This window comes from Antechinus flavipes, chromosome 6 (genome assembly GCF_016432865.1).
Source record: "Antechinus flavipes isolate AdamAnt ecotype Samford, QLD, Australia chromosome 6, AdamAnt_v2, whole genome shotgun sequence".
NCBI classification, from domain to species: Eukaryota; Metazoa; Chordata; class Mammalia; order Dasyuromorphia; family Dasyuridae; genus Antechinus; species Antechinus flavipes.
Genome location: NC_067403.1, coordinates 111,806,034 through 111,826,344, shown reverse-complemented (window position 1 = coordinate 111,826,344; position 20,311 = coordinate 111,806,034). Strand labels below are relative to the sequence as shown.

Below are 20,311 nucleotides of genomic sequence, written 5' to 3'. Positions count from 1 at the left end.
AGAGAATTGACTCAAATCTATAAGAATTCAAGTCATTCTCCAATTGATAAAGGATATGAACAATTTTCGGATGAAGAAATTAAAAGCCTTTATTGTCACAAGAAAAATGTTCTAAATCATTATTAATCAGAGAAATGCAAATTAAGATATCTCTGAAGTACCACTACATACCTCTCAAATTGGCTAAGATGATAGGAAAAGATAATGATGAATGTTGGAGGGGATGTGGGGAAACTGGGACACTAATACATTATTGATGGAGTTGTGAACTAATCCAACCACTCTGAAGAGTAATTTGGAACTATGCTCAAACTATGTATACCCTTTGATCCAGTTGTGTCTCTAATGGGCCTGTATCCCAAAGAGATAATTAAAAAAGGGAAAAGGACCAACATGTGCAAAAATGTTTGTGGTAGCCCTTTTTGTAGTGTCAAAAAAGAGAAGACTGAGTAGAGGCCCATCAGTTGGAGAATGGCTGAATAAGTCATGGTATATGAATCTTAATGAATATTATTGTTCTATAAGAAACAATCAATAGGATGATTTCAGAAAGGCTTGGAGAAACTTACATGAACTGATGCTAAGTGAAGCAAATTTAGAATCAGGAGAACACTGTACACAACAACAAGGAGATTATATGACAATCACTTCTGACGGACATGGCTCTTGTCAACAGCAAGGTGATTCTGGCCCAATTCCAATGGTCTTTTAATGGAGAGAGTCATCTGCACTCAGAAGGAGGATTGTGGGAACTGTGTGAATGTTGCTTGCTTGCATTTTGTTTTCTTTCTCATTTTTTTCCTTTTTGACCTGATTTTTCTTGTGCAGCATGATAATTGTGAAAATCCATATAGAGGAATTGTACATGTTTAACATATATTGGATTACTTGCTATCTAGGAAAGAGGGTGGGGAGAAGTAAGGGAGAAAAAATTGAAACATTTTCACAGGAGTGAATGTTGAAAACTATCTTTGCATATGTTTTGAAAATAAAAAGCTTCATAAAAAATAAATAGAAAAGTTAGTTTTGATAGACCATAGAATAAATGCAGAAAGGAGAATAAAGCTTGAGGCTGGAAAGATATGCTGGTGTCAGGTTATAAGGGACTTTAAAAATAAACAGACATGGTAAGTTAATCTTTTTTTAATAGAAAAAGAATTTTTTAAAATTAAACAAAATAAGAAAAAACAAAATGCAAAAAGACAGAAAAGGAAAATACAAAACAAAACAAAACATTATCATGTGCCCAGCAGAACATCAGAGATGATTCAAAATATATATAACGATAAATTTCCATTCTAAGAAATCATATATCATAATAGAAAATGTTATATTTATGACTGTCCATCTTTGCTTCCTTGTGGGTTATTCTTTTATTCTCTGCTGTGCACTTTTTTACTTTATAAAGAAATCACTTTTTACAGAGCTCTCTTATTCTCTAAGCCTCCAAAAAAAAAAAAAAAAAAAAAAAAGGGAGGTATGTGTGATTATGTCTGAGATATAAAATAATTACAACTAAGTTTAGATCCCCTTAAAGTAACGGTCCTTATGAATGTACACTAGGGAACTCAAGTCTTGTGCTTAGGTAGAAAGCACAAACTAAATTATAGTTTTTTACCTTGGTCATGTTGTGGGATTCTCCACATGGCAGACTGCCAGAATGTCCTATTTCCTTCCTGTCCCTCAGTCTGCAGCAAAGAGCAAACACTTACTTTGTCTATTCATGTGAGAAGGAAGAGAGGAATAAAAGTATATTGCCTTCTTAGGTTCCAAATTGGTTAGGAACTCTACCTAAAAATGTCTCATTATTCTCTCATCTGCAAAAATTTTACTTAATTATAGGAATACTCATTTAGCTCAGGCAAAAAAGGAAAGGAGAATTGAGTAAGAAACTAGGGGAGCTAGCATGTGTCTGCATTAAGGCAAGGTAGAGGCCTGTTCTGTCATTCCTCTAAGCTACTTCAGACTCAGGCTGGTAAAGTTTAATTCCCTACTGTTTGAGAAGAGTGGGATATCTTTACGTACCAGTTGGAGAAAGTATATGGATGGGAATAGGGAAAATCAGAAAGTGAGTGATGAAAGAATTTTTTTTGCTGAAAAACCAAAGATTTCATGAAGGAAAACTAACCAACTCCTTCCCCCCCCAAAACAAGAATATGAAAAAGCCAAACAAACAAAATAAGCAAACCAAAGAACCTAGGACAAAAGTGAATAAATCATATTTTAAGGTTAAAAGGAAGGTTAGGCACTAAGAATCCTAAGATCAGTAGGAAGGATAGCACTAAATCTTCAAAGCTCTTTTGACAAATGATACAAAACAAAGGAAAACGAACCAATGCCTGATGAAATTCTTATACTCCAAAGATCTAGTGTAATGATAAGAAATTTGACGATTCAATAGATAAATGAAAAAAAAAAAAAAAAAAGGAATCAGTAATGACTATAGTTCAAAATTTAGAGTTCTCAATGAAAAATTTTTCAAAAGTCAATTAGGAGAATAGAGAAACTTGAATCTACAATGAAAAAATTCTCCAAAGGAATGAAAGATTAAAATTTTGAAACACAAAAATATTGAGGAAAAAAACTCTAGCATAAAACAAAAGGCAACAATGTTTTTTAAAAAAATATGAACTATGAAACTAAAGCAGTGGATTGTGAAGACAGTATATGCAGAAGTAATTTCTGTAATACAGAACATAATCCAAGAAAACTGTGCAGAATTTCTGAATATAAAAATAAAGCATAAATGGAAAAAACTCACAAATAGCCTCCAGAAAAATAAAAAGAAAAACTAGCTCTTTAAATTGGAAGATACAGTAATTAAATTTTAATAATGTCCATGACAAACGACAAATTCTAGAAGAAGCCAAGAGAAAGATCTCCAAATATAAAAGGAAGGAAATCTGAATAACATAAGATTATTCCTCAGCAATGAAAAATCGCAAGTAGGAATGGAAAACCAGTCTGAAAAGCAAAGGAAATAAAACTGCATTTCAAAAATAATGTATCCTCAATGATTTAAGACTATTCTGAAAAACTTATGATGAAAAATGCTATCCACACCTAAAGAAAAAATTATGTCTTAATACAGACTGAAGCACACTTTTTTTTCAACTTTATTTTTTAAAGATTTTTTTTTTTTTGGAGTGGGGATGAGAGGAGACACGCTTTCTTTCACAACATGATTTTTATAGAAATGTGTCTTCTCAGTGGGGAGGGATAGGAAGGGAGAATATCTGGAACTCAATTTTAAAAACAAATGTTAAAAATTTGTTTTACATGTAACTAGAAAAATTATATATATATACATATATGTATATACACACACACATATGTATATATGTCTCTTGCAAACTTGAATTTAATCACCAATGAAAAGATATTGATGTTAAATAAAAGAATAAGTAGAATATTCCTAATAAAAATACAACAGAAAATAAGCACAAAAAAGCTAAATAAGTACAATTATTATGGAAAGAATAAATAAGGAAAAAATTACTCCATTCTAAAATATTTTGATGTAGGGTTAACAATAAATACAAAGATATTTATATATTATATCACAAGAAGTAGACAAACACAGAGTTTACTAACTAGGGGGGAGAAATATGGTCAGACATATATAAGGAAAATCATTGACAACCGAGAATTAGATGCTCTCTAATGTTTATTTCAGGTTTTAGCCATATGTTGTTTTGACAAAAAGAGTATACTCATAGATAAGCTCTTTTTCAATTGCTGTTTGTGCAGTTGGCCTCATTATCTTGGACTTTGGATTACATGTATGATTTTGTTTTCATAGAAAATTCCTAGTGTGGAAAATGCCTCTACCAATGCAGACCTATAATTTTTAATAAACTTATAGTCTTTGAGAGTGGCCTGAGAGTTAAGTGCTTTGCTGATGGCCATTCAGAAGATTATGTGCAGATCCAGAACCCAAGTTTACTTTGCCAAACTGCTTCTCATATCAAAATTACATTCCTTTTTTCAAAACATTTTCATTAAAAGAATATAAATAGCAAATTAAAATGCCTTAAAAACATAAAAGGAAATAAGAGAATATTTAACAATTTTCAAATTTTCAAATGGTTAGCTACCACTATGTCAATTGCAGATCAATTGCTATTTCATTCAATTTGAAGTTAGCTTGCCCTGTGAATTAGATTTTTAAAAATTTCATCTCAAACAGCAGATTTATGGATGGAAGTTGCAGAGACAACAAAATAAATTTTCACTAGAGTTGCACTAGAATTAAACAGTTTCTAAAGTCCCTTCCAAACTCTGTGATTCTATGAATACAGTCCCCTTAACAACCTTGCAAATGGTGAGCCTATCTCCTTTACTAAGAAAAAAGTTTAAATGCCTTTATATTTGTGAATGCTCAATAATTATTTGTATTATTATCATCAGTCACTTTATTGTGTATTCTTTCAGACCAAGAGCTAGGTGTAAAATACTTAATTTTTTTAACCAAAAAAGAAAAAAGTATATAGCATGACAATCAATTATGATGGATATGCAAAAATTTTTGTTAGACTCACAAATTTAAAGTTGGAGTGCAATCCCTCAATTGTTAGATGAGAAAATTAGACAGTTATTTGGAAATAAAAAAAGTTCTATTTAACAAAAAGGTTCTCTAAAACAATATTTTAGCATTTTGGTCAAGATGTGATTTTTAAACATAATTAAAGAGAACTTCAAAGCAAACACTTTTCTGTGATATCACTATTAGGAGTACATTTTGAGCATCTGTAAGCCTGAATGAATCAATAGTAGGTTTCTCATTACTGTCGATGAGAAATGCATTATGGCAAATGGGATAGTTTCTCATGAAAATTACCAAGAGGCTTAAAATTACCTAAGGGTGAGAAATGAGCCATATATTAGTAATTGAATAGTAGTCTGTAAAAGTAGAATTCATTCTGAGAAATTATAAGAAGCATTTGTAAGGAGATGTGGTTTTTAACTATAGGAGGAATAAAAGACGGGTGAATAGGAGCAATCAACCAGCATTTATTATGTAGCTATTCATCAGGCACTGTATTAGGCACTGGGACCAGAAATAACAAAAGTGACACAGTTCTAGTTCTCAATGAAATTTTAAATTCCGTTTAAGGAAGGAAGACATACACACGTAAACAAATATGATACAAAGTGAAAACAAAGGAATTTTGGGAGTGGGGAGGCACTGGCATCAGGAGAGGTTAGGAAAGGGAAGGACAGGTGTCCTGATAATTAATTTGTCAATTATAAAATGGGAGCACACACACCTGGATCTTTGGGTCCTTGCCAAGAAAAACCACAACTGGCAGCAGAAAATAAAATGGCAATCACAGACCACGTAAAAACAAACAGGAACAAAGATACAGAAGAAGATGACAGAAATAGGGTGACAATGGTGAAAGAAGTCAAGGAGCATAAGAACAAGGATGAGGAAGGGGAGAGACCAAGAATATCTCTCATATGACCATGAATTAGAACTGAGTGCATTAAGCAGCACAAACCCAATGGAAATGGAAGACACCTCAGGAGACAACAGTTTGAGGTCTCCTTTTTATATGATTTTTTTGGGGAGGGGGAAATAGACTAACACCTATCTGTGCCACTTTGACATCAGCCCATTAACATATCCAAAATATGTCAAAGCACCTTTTTAGATATTCTCATAGTCTAGAATTTAAATGGCACAAAAAACCAGAAACTTTGACAAGCACTGGCTAGAAAGCTTTCCCCCATTCATCATATATTATTAGGATACAAATTTTGGTTAATATGTGATATAATTTGTAAATGATGTTCCTCTAATCTTTGTGATAGTCTGTGTGTGACTTCCAGGTTTCCCTATGCAAGAATTTCACCAGGCATTGGTTAGTTTTCCTTTGTTTTGTATTATTTGTCAAAAGAGCTTTAAAGGAGAAACAGTAAAAAGAAAGACAAATATAAATGGGGGGAAATAGGATGGAGGGCCATACCTGTGTATGGTGTATGTAAGTAATCATAATTGTGAATACGAATGGGATAAACTCTCTTTTAAAACAAATAAATAGCAGAGAAGATAAAAAACCAGAATCCTACAATATGCTATTTACAAGAAATACATTTGAAGCAGAGATACATACAGAGTAAAAGTAAAAGGCTATAACAGGACATATTGTGCTTCAGCTCAAGTAAAAAGAAAAAAAAAAAAGCAGGGGTAGCAATCCTGATCTCAGACAAAGCAAAAACAAAAATAGATCTAATTAAAAGGGATAAGGAAAAAAAAACCTATCTTATTAAAAGATATCAGAGACAAATGAGTAATAGCAATACTAAACAGATATTCACCCAGTAGTATAGCATCCAAAATTTCTAAAAAAAAATTTAGAAGTTAAGTGAATTATAGGAAGAAACAATCAGCAAAACTATACTAGTCGGGGATCTCAACCTCTACCTCTCAGATCTAGTTAATTTTAATCATAAAATATATAAGAAAGAAGTAAGGAAGTGAATAGAATTTTTAAAAAATTACATATGGTAGCTCTCTGGAGAAACTTGAAATAGAAAGGATAGAAAGGAATATACCTTTTTCCTCAATGCTACATTGCCCTTACACAAAAATTGACCATATATTAAGTCATAAACACCTCACAATCAGTAATAAGGGCACCTAGGTGGCACAATGGATAGAGTACCAACCCTGAAATCAGGAGGACCTGAGTTCAAATCTGCTCACAGACACTTAATACTTCCTAGCTGTGTGATCCTGAACAAGTCACTTAACCCCAATTGCCTCAGCAAAAAAAAAAAAAAAACCCAGAACCAACCAAACAAAAAACCTCACAATCAAATGGAAAAAGGCAAAAATATTAAATTCATTTTTTCAGATTATGATGCACCAAAAATTGCATGTAACAAAGGGCTATGGAAAAGATAGACAAAAAACTAATTGGATACTAAATAATCCTAAAAAATGAATCAAACAACAGATCATAAAAGCAATCAATAATTTCATCCAAGAGAATGACAACAAGGAAACAATATACCAATACTTTTGGGAGGCAGCCAAAGCAGTTCCTAGGGGAAATTTTACATCTCTTAGAAAGTGCTTACATGAATGAAATAGAGGAAAAAAAGATTAATGAATTGGGTGTGCACTAAAAAAAGCTTTAAAAAGGGAACAAATTAAAAACCCCAATTAAATGTCAAATTAGAAATTCTGAAAATCAAAAGAGAGACTAATAAAATTAAAAATAAGGAAATGACAACTAATAAATAAAACTAACAGCTGGTTTGTGGAAGGAAAAAATAGTAAAGTAGACAAAACTTTGGCTAATTTGATTTTAAAAAATGATAAAAAATTTGATTAAAATTATTGATAAAATTATCTATTACTGTAATAGAAATGTTAGTATTAACAATAAGAAAAAGAAATTGAATAAAATAAAGAAACAAAACTATCATTCTTTACAGATGAAGTGAAGGTTTACTTAAAGAATCTTAGAGAATCAAGAAAAAACTACTTGAAATAATTAAAAATGTTAGCAAAGTTACAGGATACAAAATAAACCCACATAAATCACAAGCATTTTCATTATTATTAACAAAGCCCAGGAGCAAGGAGTAATAATTGTAGACAATATAAAATATCTGGGAACCTACCTGCCAAGACAAACCCAGGAACTATATGAACACATTACAAAACATTTTTCATATAAAATCAGTTCTAAACAATTGAAAAAATATCAATTGCCCATGGGTAGGCTGAGTTAATATAATAAAAATTGCAATTCTACCTAAATTAATTTATTTATTCAATTTATTCAAACTATTAAAAATTATAAAGTTATGCAATATCAAACTACCAAAAATATTTTATAGAGCTAGAAAAAAAATAATAAAATTTATCTGGAAAAACAAAATTGGAATAATAAGAGAATAAATGAAAAGTCAAAGAATGTTGGCCTAGCCACATCAGATCGAAAAGTATATAGTAAAGCAGCCATCACCAAAACTATTTTGTAGTAGCTTAAGAAACTATGGCTCAATAGAACAGGTTAGATAGACAAAACATAATAATAAGTGACTGTAATAATCTAGTGTTTAATAAACGCAAAGATTCCACCTTCTAGGATAAGAACAATTTGATGAAAAAACTTCTGGAAAACTGAAAAATAAAAGTAGAAACTAGGAATAAGACCAACATCTCATTCTACATACTAAGATAAGGTCAAAATGGGCCATGATTTAGATATAAAAAGCAAATTAGTATAGCAAAGAATATTTTATCTGCCTAAGAAAATTGGAATACCAAGGAAGAGTTTACCTATCTGATCTATGGAGAAGGAAAGAATTTATAACCAAACCAAAGATAGAGAAAATTGTGAAATGTAAAATGGATAATTTTGATTACATTAAATTAAATAAGTTTTTTTTCCAAACAAAACGAATGTAGCCAAGACAAGAAGGGAAGCAGAAAGCTAGGAAACAATTTTGTTATCCAGTGTTTTTGATAAAGGACTTATTTCTGAAATATATAGAGCACTGAGTCAAATTTATAAATATACAAAATCATTCCCCAATTAATAAATAAAGGATATGATGAGGCAATTTTCATATAAATAAATTAAAGGAATCTACATGGAAAAAATGTTCTAAATGACTATTGATCAGAGGAATACAAATTAAAACAACTCAAATTATTACCTCCTGCCTCTCTGATTGGGTAATATGGCAGGAAAGGAAAAATGATAAATTTTGGAGAAGATGTGGGAAAATTACACTAATGCATTCTTGGTGAAGTTGTGAACTGTAGATACTCTTTGATCCAGCAATACCACCAATTCCGATAGCAAAATTACATCATTAAAAAAAAGTAAAAATGTACAAAAATATTTATTACAGCTCTTTCTGTAGTAATAAAGAATTGCAAATTGAGGGGATGCCCATCAATTGAGGAATGGCTGAATAAGTTATTGTATATGAATGTAATAGAACATCATTGTTCTATAAGAAACGATGCACAGGTGGAATTCAGAAAATCCTGGGAAAGACTTAAATGAACTGATGCTGAGTGAAGTGAGCAGAATCTGAACATAGCACACATTAACAAATTGTACAATGATCAATTATGACAGACTTGGCTCTTCTCAGCAAAACAATAATCCAAAATAATTCCAAAAGAATAATGATGGAAATTGCTACCCATATCCAGAGAAAGAACTATGGAATCTGAATGCAGATCAAAGCATAGTATTTTCAAGTTGGATTTTTTCTCTCTTTCTCATGGTTTTCGCTTTTGTTCTGGTTCTTCTTTCACAACATGATTAATATGAAAGTATATTTAACATCATCGAACATGTATAACCTATATCAAATTGCTTGCTATGTTAAGGAGGACACAAGGAAGGGAAGGAAGGAGAAAAATTTGGAACACAAAATCTTACAAAAATGAATGTTGAAAACTATCTTTACATGTAATTTAGAAAAAAAAAAAAAGTACTGTTAAGTGCAAAAAAGAGATGCGACCAGAAATCATGAAAGTATAAATAAAAGGAGACTGAAAACAAAAACAAAAAAAGCAAAGCAAAAAAGACATGACTTCCAGTAGTGGTAGATAAGGGCAAACTAGAGCCTTAAAAAGAGAAAAACAATATCTCCATTTCTTAAACTAAAAGTGATCTGCTTGTTTTCCAAATCATCTTTGATATTTAGAATCCACATTTTACTATCAGCTTTTCTTACCACAATAAATTAAAGTCTATGAAAGTATATTGAAGCAGAAAAACTTTTGCTAAGTAGCACTCTGGATTCCAAAAGGATCTTTTGGCCTTCTAAAAAGCACTGCTATATAATCTTCCATAATTCTGTTAAAAGGCTGATGATATCACATGTCACTTAATACTCTGAGATATTGACTCGATGGCAATACATATGCTTCAAAAGGTTTCAAGTATACTTTCTGGAGCTTATATGTATCTGAATTTTCAAAATAATCAGAAAGTCACATTAGAAAGCTCAAATATATTTTGAAAAAAGTTTTTTTGTTGATAATATTTTCCAACAAATATTTTAACGAGAAGACAACTCTGTCCATTTGGATTAGAAATACATGTTAATAGCAGTAACTGTAGGACAACAATCAGAAATGAAAATGTTAAGTAGTATCAAAGTTACTTTATATGAAAGACTGAACTGTAAAGTCAACTCCTTTAAAGCCCTTTATAATTAGGTCCTGAATATCAATCTAATATGAAATAATGTCATTTCATATTTCTTCTCCCATTTCATGGGCCTGTGAACTACTTGCAGTAAGGTGACCTTCCATCTCTTCCTACTGTGTGTTTGCTCTAAGTGATCTCCTGGTATGTCCAGAGGATAGTTCTTCCTTACTTCCATGTCAGAATGGAATCCCTCAATTTCTTTACACATAGGTTCAATCTCTTATGAGAGGATTTTCCTGATCTCTTCCCATCCTCCAATTTTTAGCACTCTCTCACTCTTGAAATATACTATTGAATAAACAGAGCCAAGAAAAGTATTTAAATAGTGACTATAAAAATGGAAATGGAAAGAACAAAAAAAATAAGAAAACTGAAATAAAATGCTGCAAAATCACAAAGACTAAATTGAGCTCCAAAGAATAGATATTAGACACACTTTTCAGTCCTTGGGAGATGTGGGGAGTTCACAGGAACTATCTATTCTATACTTCTTTGTGGCCTCTCTACTCAGATTTACATAACAATTGAATATTAACAAAGCTTATAACAATTCTATTAAAATGGTAGTAATTCAGATGGTTCTGTGATCACCTCAATTTTTATATTTCTTCTTACAATGGTGATTACAATCTAATCATGTCTTCCCACTCTTATCCATGTCCTTCAATAAATTAGCCACACTTAAATATAACACATCCTTCCTCACTTTCTTTTAACATTGCAAGGATATCAGTGGAACACTGTCACCTGCCACCCCTCATTTGAAACATGATTTATCTATGTTTTTGTTCTAGCAAACAATTATTTGATGATGAAATCTTTTGCTACTATTCTTCTTCGTTAATTATGTTGTAACCTGCTCATATCTACCATTCTCCCCTCTACAGACTGACTGCTGTAATATTCATTTTCATTTCTTCATGCTCTCTGTTTCACTGATATAGCAATAATGGTAAAATGCTAATATTAAAAAGATGAACCTTTTCTTTCATGGGAAACTTGGGCTTATTAAATGAGTTTTACAATTTCCTAAAAGCAACAATGACCACCAGCTTTCTCCTGCTCAATTTAAGTCAAATTATTACCTTCCTTTACTTGATGCCCTAGATATAAGTATTTTTGGCTAGGTTGTATTGAGTTTTTCCAATCAAAGTGTACAATAATCTGGGCAAATGGCATTCTTTATTTGTTCTTTCTTGTGTGAATCATTTGGAAACATTAAATACTGAATCATTAAAACATTTCCAAGAGTTTTGGGACTTAATACAATGAGTATAATGTCATCCTCAAAAAGGAGCACCTGGAAGAATAAACTTTCTAAAGGAAATAAATAATAATTACTTCTATTTGAACTGTTCTCTGAATCTTTTCATCACAGTGTTTATGATAAACATTTTTTCTTATTTTATGCCTTATCTCATGTTTATGATCATGTTTGTAATCATTGAACATGATTATTTCTGTTACATATTGTATGGAAGCTTCAATTTTTAATAATAGTTTTTTTATTTTTCCAAATACATGCAAAGATAGTTTTCAACATTCATCTTTGCAAAACCTTGTGTTCCAAATTTTTCTTCCTTCCTTCCCCTCTTCTCTCCATCCCAAAAAGCACGCAATCTAATATGGCTTAAACCTGGGCAATTCTTCTAAACATATTTCCATATTTCCATTCTTCACAAGAAAAATTAGATCACAAGAGAAAAAAAGAAAAGATGAAAAAGAAAAACAAGTAAACAAACAACAAAAAGATGCAAATACTACGTTTTGATCCATAATCAGTCTCCATAATTCTCTCTCTGAAAATCTATTGGAATTGACTTGAATCATCCTATTATTGAAAAAAACCAAGTCCATCACAGTTGATCATTTTACATGTTGTTGTTGCTACTATGTACAATGTTCTCTTGGTTCTACTCACTTAACTGAACATTGTAAATATTTTCAGGATTTCCTGAAATCAGTCTGCTCATTATTTCTTATAGAACAATAATATTCCATTACATGCATATATCCTAACTTATTCAGCCATTCCCCAACTGATGGACATCCACTCAATTTCCTTGTAACCACAAAAGGGGCTGCTACAAACATTTTTGCACCTTTATGTCCTTTTCCCTTTTTTATGATCTCTTTGGGATGCAGACTCATTAGGGACACTACTAGATCAAAGGATATGCATAGTTTTACAGCCCTTTGGCCATGTTTCCAAATTTCCCTCCAGAATTGTTGGATCAGTTTACAACTCCACCAACATTGCTTTAATGTTCCAGTTTCTCCACATCTCCTCCAACTTTTATCATTATCTTTTCATGTCATTTTAGCCAATCTGAGAGGTGTGAAATGGTACCTCAGAGTTGTCTTAATTGGCATTTCTCTAATCAATAGTGATTTAGAGCATTTTTTATGACTAAAATGGCTTTAATTTCTTCCATCTGAAAAATGTTCATATCCTTTGACCATTTATCAATAATGGCTTGTATTCTTATAAATTTGAGTCAATTCTCTATGTATTTTAGAAGTGAGGCTTTTATTAGAAACACTGGATGTAACAATTTTCCCCCCACTTTCTGCTTCTGTTCCAATTTTGGCTGCATTGATTTTGTTTGTACAAAACCTTTTTAATTTAATAGAATCAAAATTATCTAATTTGCATTTCATAATTTCCTCTAGTTCTTCTTTGTCCATAAATCCTCTCTTTTCCACAGATCTTGTTCTCCTTAATTTGCTTATAGTATCACCCTCCATGTCTAAATCATGGTATAAAGTATTAGGTGTTGATCAAAGCTTAATTTCTGCCTCACTATTTTCTAGCATTTTTTTTTTTTTTTGCCAAACAGTGAGTTTTTATCCCAGAAGCTGGAGTTTATCAAACACTATATTACTATAGTCATTGACGATTGTATCTTGTGAACTTAATCTATTTCCACTGACCCACTATTGTATTTCTTAGCCAGTACCAAATGGTTTTGATGACTGCTGCTTTATAATATAGTTTTAGGTCTGGTAGAACTAGGCCACCTTCCTTTGCATTTTTTAAAATTCCTTTTAAAATCTTGACCTTTTATTCTTCTGGATGAATGTTACTATTATTTTTTCTAGCTCTAAAAAGTAATTTCTTGGTAGTCTGATTGGTATGGCAATATAAATATCAAATATTTATGTAGATTAATTTAGGTAGAATTGTCTTTTTTATTATATTAACTTGGCCTACCCATGAGTACTTGATATTCTTCAAATTGTTTACATGTAATTTTGTGTGAAAAATATTTTATAATTCTGTTTATATAGTTCCTGGCTTTGTATGAGCAGGTAGACTCCCCAAAACTTTTATATTATCTACGAATATTTTAAATAGGGATTCTCTTTCTATTGCATTTGCTGCTGGACTTTGTTGGTAACATACAAAAATGCCAATAATTTACATGGGTTTCTTTTAGATCCTACAACTTTGCTAAAGTTAATTGTTCCTAATAGTTTTTAAATTGATTTTCTATGATTCTCGAAATATACCACCATACTATCTGCAAAGACTGATCAATTTTGTTTCTTCATTACCTACTCTAATTCCTTCAATTTCTTTTTCTACTCTTTTACTAAAGTTAACATCTCTAGTACAATACTGAATAGTAGTGGTGATAATGGGCAATCTTATTTCACTCCGATCTTATTGGGAATGCTTCTAGTTTATCCTTGATACAAATAATGATTGCTGATGATTTTAGCTATATGCTACTTATCAAAAAACTCCATTCATTGCTATACTCTCCAGTATATTTAATAAGAATAGGTATAGGATTTTATCAGATGCTTTTTTGGCATCTATTGAGATAATTCTATTTCTGTTAATTTGGTTATTGATATGATCAATTATGCTGATAGTTTTCCTGATATTGAATCAGCTCTGCATCTTCAATATTTTTTATGTGTGACTCAGATTTTGTTGGGAGAAAAACACTCAATACTGATGTGACAAATGCTTAATGACTGATACATTACAACAATGTAATCTATTGTTGAATACTGCTTGTGAAAACCTGTTTGGTTCCTACTCCTGGCCCCTTCATTCCAAATACCCTCAATTTGTACACTGTTAAAGCTTTTGTATGTAGTAGAAGTTTTATTACATTCATTAATATGAGAAAAAGTGGAGAATCAATTTTATCCTGATTTTAGCAAATTTATAATCATGGATTTTAAAATATATGAAAGCTTCATCCAGCATTAATATAAATCTCCAAACTGTCGTATCAGACTGAAACGTCACTGTTTAGATAGTGAGTCAGCTAAAGAGAGCAAAGTGAAAGAGCAGTGTTGTACACATATTACATCATATACCACAATAAGCTTTAAATTGATAGCCTAAATATAAAGTGCAATTTTTTTAATTCTAGAAGAGAATGAAACAATATATAAATCTTTAAAAATTATGGCAAGGGGAAGAAATCTTAATAAATTAAAGAAAGAGATAATCACAAAAGATTAAACTGATCCAGTTACATAAAAGTGAAAAGCTTCTAAATAAGCAAAGTCAATGCAGCTAAAATTAAAAGATACATAATTAATTGGGAAAAATCTTTGCAGCAAGTATACATCATAGATACAATTTATATCTCATATTTTTGGGAAATTGATATGAACAAGAGCCACTCTTCAATGAATAAGTGATTAAAACACAAAAATTTTCAAAAGACAAAATACAAGTTATTAATGAAAAATGAAAGTCTTTCAAATTATTATTCAGAGAAGGAAATCAAACATCTCTGTAGTTCCAATTCATACTCAATAAATTGGCAAAAGATGATAAAAGACAGAAATAGTCACTGCTGGAAGAGCTATAGAAAATCCACCCATTAATACTCCACAGTTAAAGTTGTTAATTGGTCCAACAGTTAGAAAATGCAATCTGGAATTAAAATTTTAAAATTCACTAACAACATAATTCAACATATTACCCACCATAATAGTGGGTAAAAAATCCCAGGAGGTTAAAGACATTGGTAATTACCTCATATAATAACAAACATTTATGACAGCACTTTCTGTAACAGCAAAGAATTGAAAAGTGCCTATGGGTTGTGAAATAGCTAAACAAATTATGGCACAAGCATATAATAGATCATTAGGCAGCAAAAATGAGGAATATCAAAATCTCGATAGACTTGGAAAAACTTATATGAATAGACACAGAGTGAAATTAGCAAAATCAGAACAATTCGCATGAACACAACAGTGCAAAAGAGAACAAGAGTGGTGAGAATTATGACTGATGGAGTGACAAAGCCTAACTTTTGAGTACTAACGATGAATTATGCATTTTACTTCTTGGAGTATAAGTGTGGAATGGCATGGCCAATGGTTTGAGGGTTCTGTCTAAATTATACTTATTATTTTTTACGTGGAAGGGTTCTTATTTGAATGAGATAAGGAAGTGGGGAAAATCATTGTAAAATATGAATGATGAAAAAAAGAGGCACATCGATTTTAAAAGAAAAAAATATAAAACTGGAAGAAAGCAATGAATAAAGGAAAACAAGATGGAATGCAGCAGAATGAGTGTCATTTTCTAGTCTTGACTGGTACTATCTTGAATTAAGCAAGTCAATTTACTTGTCTTATTAGTAAAAATATTTAATTGAAATTCATTCTAAAATCTCTTCCATTTCCAATACAAGTCTACAAATAGCAAATAAACTGAATTATCTTCTATATTCAGAATACTAAATTAAGTTGCTACAGAATAAACAATTGATTTTAGGTCCCTAAGTCCAGCTTCAATTAGAGGCTTTCTACCAGCCTCAGAAAATGCTACCTTGGTGTTTTCTTTTGGTAGACAATGAGTACAAAAGAGGCAGTCTTTAGGCATTTTCTCCATCTTGATGCTGAATCACATATTTCTCAAGGATAAGAACAGAATGCTCAGAAAGAAGCCAAAAAGTGTTCTTATTTTAGTACTACATGAGGGACAACTGATATCCCTGAATTTAGAAGTAGTGGGTTTTTTTCCCCTTATAAACATAGTAAAGGACATTTTGATTTAAAAAAAAAATTGAAATAAAAAAATCTCTTATTCCACAGAAATAAATTCATACCTTATGTCTGCTCATTGATAAGGTATCAATGCTTATACATCTGTAGAAGATTCCATGGTAAACTGCATTGTTCACAGCCAAATTCCATAGCACCTTCCCCAATCACATCTATCTCTTACAGTAATAATGTAACTTTCAATATATCATAACTACATGCATTTGCAGATATTTGATGATGTTACATATTTTAGAAAAAAGGATCACAAGCTGATGTTGTTATCCAAGGACAGTAGCTGCTAAGAAAGAGGCAACATATGACCTCACAGAAAAGAGGAGCCAAAAAAACAAACCCCAAAACAAAACTCAAAAAAAAAAAAAAAAACCCAACAAACAAAAACACAAATTTGATAAACACTGCCGGGGAAAAACACTAACAAACATTGAAGTCACATTCTATATTTGCAATAAAAACTTGAAAAAAAAAAAACTCCTTCTTACCTCTCAGGATTATTATAAAGAGAAAACTTTGTAGAATTTAAAGCACATTGTAAAGGAGTTATTATTACATCTAGAAATACCAATTTATTATTTATATGTATACATATCTGTACTTATATAGTTAAACCTACACAGAATATACATATATATGAAAAATTGTTGAGTTACAATTTTGATATAGCCTGACTTTGGGCTGCTACTTTATAATAACATCACAGTTTCTTCTTTAGGATTTTATCAGTCATGTTTTACTAGGACATATAAGAGCAGGAAGAATCCTATAAGAAGAACCTCTTTAAAAATAAAGACATGCTGATACACATTTATCTTACCTTAAAGCTTTTAACCCAAAGAACATAAAAAGCTCCTTCCCCAAAGTTTCCACACCATTGTAAACACATCCATTAAGCAGTTCTGGGAAATACCAACAGGAATCTTTCTCACTATTCATTGGAGTGATCTGGTAGGAAACACAAGCATACAAATACACAAACACAACAAACAAAATTATAATTCAATTCCTAAATATATTTATATTACTGCATGCACAGGTGCATCTAAATGAGGTGAGATCTTCTCCAAAGTCAGGTAATGTAATCAGCTGTTTATAAAGAGAGATCCTGCCAAACTGCTCTGCAATCATTTAAAAAAAGAAAATGGAAGAAATTGGGGGGCGGGGGATTAGAGGGGAAGAAGTAGTTAGCAGACAGGTGGAAAAATAAACTAAAAATTCTTGTCATATAATTTGTCCCTTCATGACCACGGTTCTGAACATCATTATTTTGTTGAAAATTGAGATCTATGTGAAAAATTTTTGTCTATACACAGAAACATGCACACACATACACACACATTCTCTCTCTTCTAAGACAAAATATAAAAATATGCCTTTCAATCCATATCCCTCCAGAGCTATATTTCTCATAGTGAAACCAAGAATTCTCAGTAGATCTTGGGAGAGATTTAAGGGCCTTGTGGAGACTGGTGCTATATTGGTTCTAAAGCTATTGGGTGGTGGCAATGCCTGAATGAAAAACCAGACATTTTTTTCCCTCCTTCTCCTGCTATGAGGGTGATATAGGTCATAAGATTGCAATAATTCTCAAAATTTTCCATCTTATGACCCTCAAGAGATCTCTCATAAACCTCCATACCTCACATCACTCATTCCTCCCTTCTCCAGGCCTTTCCCACCAATTTTCTTTAAAAAAGGAGCCCAAAGCAACTAGCTGATTGATATACTATCCTAGGATGAAGAGCATACAGCCTTGGAAGTTTTACATATTGTTCAAAATATGTATTTATTAAATATTTTAAGTAGCTAATCCAAAGATAAATATTAGATTAGTTTTCATTTAAAAATTTAGAATGAATTTTAAATCTAAAACAGATCCTCAAATCACGTAATGCAATTCTTATGTTTTACAGATGAGAAAAATTCAGGCCTGAAGAATTTAAAATAAAGGTGGGGCTGAAACTAAAACCCAGGTGTTCTGACTCCATTGTTCTCTTCACTTCACCAAATTATAATTCCAAATTAACCAACTTTGAATTAATGAAGTTTTAACCACAAAGACTTGAAACAGTTTAAAAAAAAAAAAAGTTGAGAATTCTAAGTGAACTCTGTCAGCTTTTATTTACTTCCAGTGAGAGTTAAACTCCAATACCACTTGTTCTCAGTTTCCCATAATTTCAGGGGCAGTGTGATGAGTTAAAAGGACACTGACTCTAGCTTCAGAATACCTGGGTTCAAATGCTGTCTCTGATGCACACTCCATGTCTATGACCTTGGGTGAGCCAACTATATTCCATGGACCTTAGTTTCCTCATTTTTAAAATGAGTGCGGCTGGCCAAGAACACCTCTGAGGTCCCTTCCAACCTTGGATCTATGATATCTAAGAACTATTTTCTACTACATAAGTGCAGTTTTTGTCATCAACATATGATTGAGAAGGTACTGTTGCTTAATAGTCCAATATGAAATATGATCATACTTTTTCAAGACAACTAACCAGGTACAATTTTTAAATTAGCTGCTGAAAACTTATCTTGGACCAAACTATAAACAATTAGACAATGCACTTTCTCATGATGCCCTTTGTAATTCTATTCAGCAGTTAATATATTACTTGACATTTACACTTTTCTCCATTCCTCCTTTGTCACTCCTAAGTATGATTGAGAGAGGTTTCCCCTTACTATTTTAGAATGGCTTAATAATAAGAAATCTTCAAAACAACACACATTTTTTGGAGTCACAACGTATGATTTATTGTGCTGATTACCATTTATCCTGCCTATGCATGATTGAACACGGAGAAGATACTTTCTCATTGCAGAGTAAGGTTTTTCCATAGATAAATATCTCAGCTTCAGTGCAAGTTACTTTTTTCTCACATATGAAAAGAAAAATTAGTTGGAGAAATATAACTGTAAAAGCAATGTAGGATCATTTCAAGGAAGGAATACCTACAACAAGAACAGAATGCAAATATGCTATTTTTGAACCAGGAGAACAAATTCACATGAACATCATTACTATAAAGACAAACAACTTTGATAGACTCCGGAACTCTCATCAACACAATAACTAACCATAATTTTGGAAGACTGGTAACAAAATGAGCCATCTACCTCCTGATAAATATTTGACTCAAAGTGCAGACCAAGGAAGAGACACACACACACGCGCGCGTATATATGCATGCATGTCTGTATAACTACACATGTGTCTTTATATGTTTACATATGTCTGTATGTTTATATGTGTTTATTTATTTTGGATATGGCCAATATGGGAATTTGTTTGTTTGACTATACATATTTTAATGTCAGTTTTTTGATAATTTGTTTGCTCTCTCAAAAAAAATGGAAGTGGATGAGAAAGAAAGAGGATTTTGCTGAAATATATTTTTAAAATGTTTTTATATGGTCTGTTCCTAGTTTTCTATCCTATCCCCATAGCAACTACAAAGAGATCAATCATTAATTTCAGACCTATGTCCTTATTTTCTCATTGCCATAATATTTCTATGGATATATCAAGTCTCTATTGTGTTATTGATGAAAACGTAAGGACAGATATGCTTTCAGCTGACTCTAGCAGAATATATTTTTATAGGTATATAATACCCATAGATTTAGATTTAGATTTAGATTTAGAGGTGTAGTTCTTATTATATGTATTGTATGATGATTTCTAGCAAGCATTTGACTAGATGGAATGTGAAACACAGCTTTTAAAGCTCTCCTATAGGCCAGCATTTATCAAAATAATTACACAGAAATTACTACAGAATGCTGATATCAAGCAAAGTTTCTTCATCATAAGGCTTGATGATTAAGTTCTTTATTCCTAGATGATGTATTAATTGTACTGAACCTTAGAATGTTATAAATGCTCTTCAAATAAGTCACTAATTATTCAAAAAAAAGATCAGTGTAACTATCCACACTGAAAAACAAAGTGGATGAGTGTCAAATCAACATGCAACTGGATGAGCAGCTTGAACCAATGAAGAAGCATACTGAACTAATTCTTCAATGTGGTACATTTTGGATAATAAGCACTGCATATGAAT

At 31.5% G+C, this 20,311-nt stretch overlaps 1 protein-coding gene across 1 annotated transcript in view; it reads right to left on the bottom strand.

Moving 5' to 3' along the window:
- NEIL3 (nei like DNA glycosylase 3) overlaps positions 1-20,311 on the bottom strand; it is a 68,252-nt gene that overhangs the window by 33,961 nt on the left and 13,980 nt on the right. Inside the window, exon 2 of the mRNA XM_051964262.1 lies at positions 17,062-17,189. Within this exon, the coding sequence (XP_051820222.1) occupies positions 17,062-17,189 (128 nt within the window). The remainder of the gene's footprint in view (positions 1-17,061; positions 17,190-20,311) is intronic.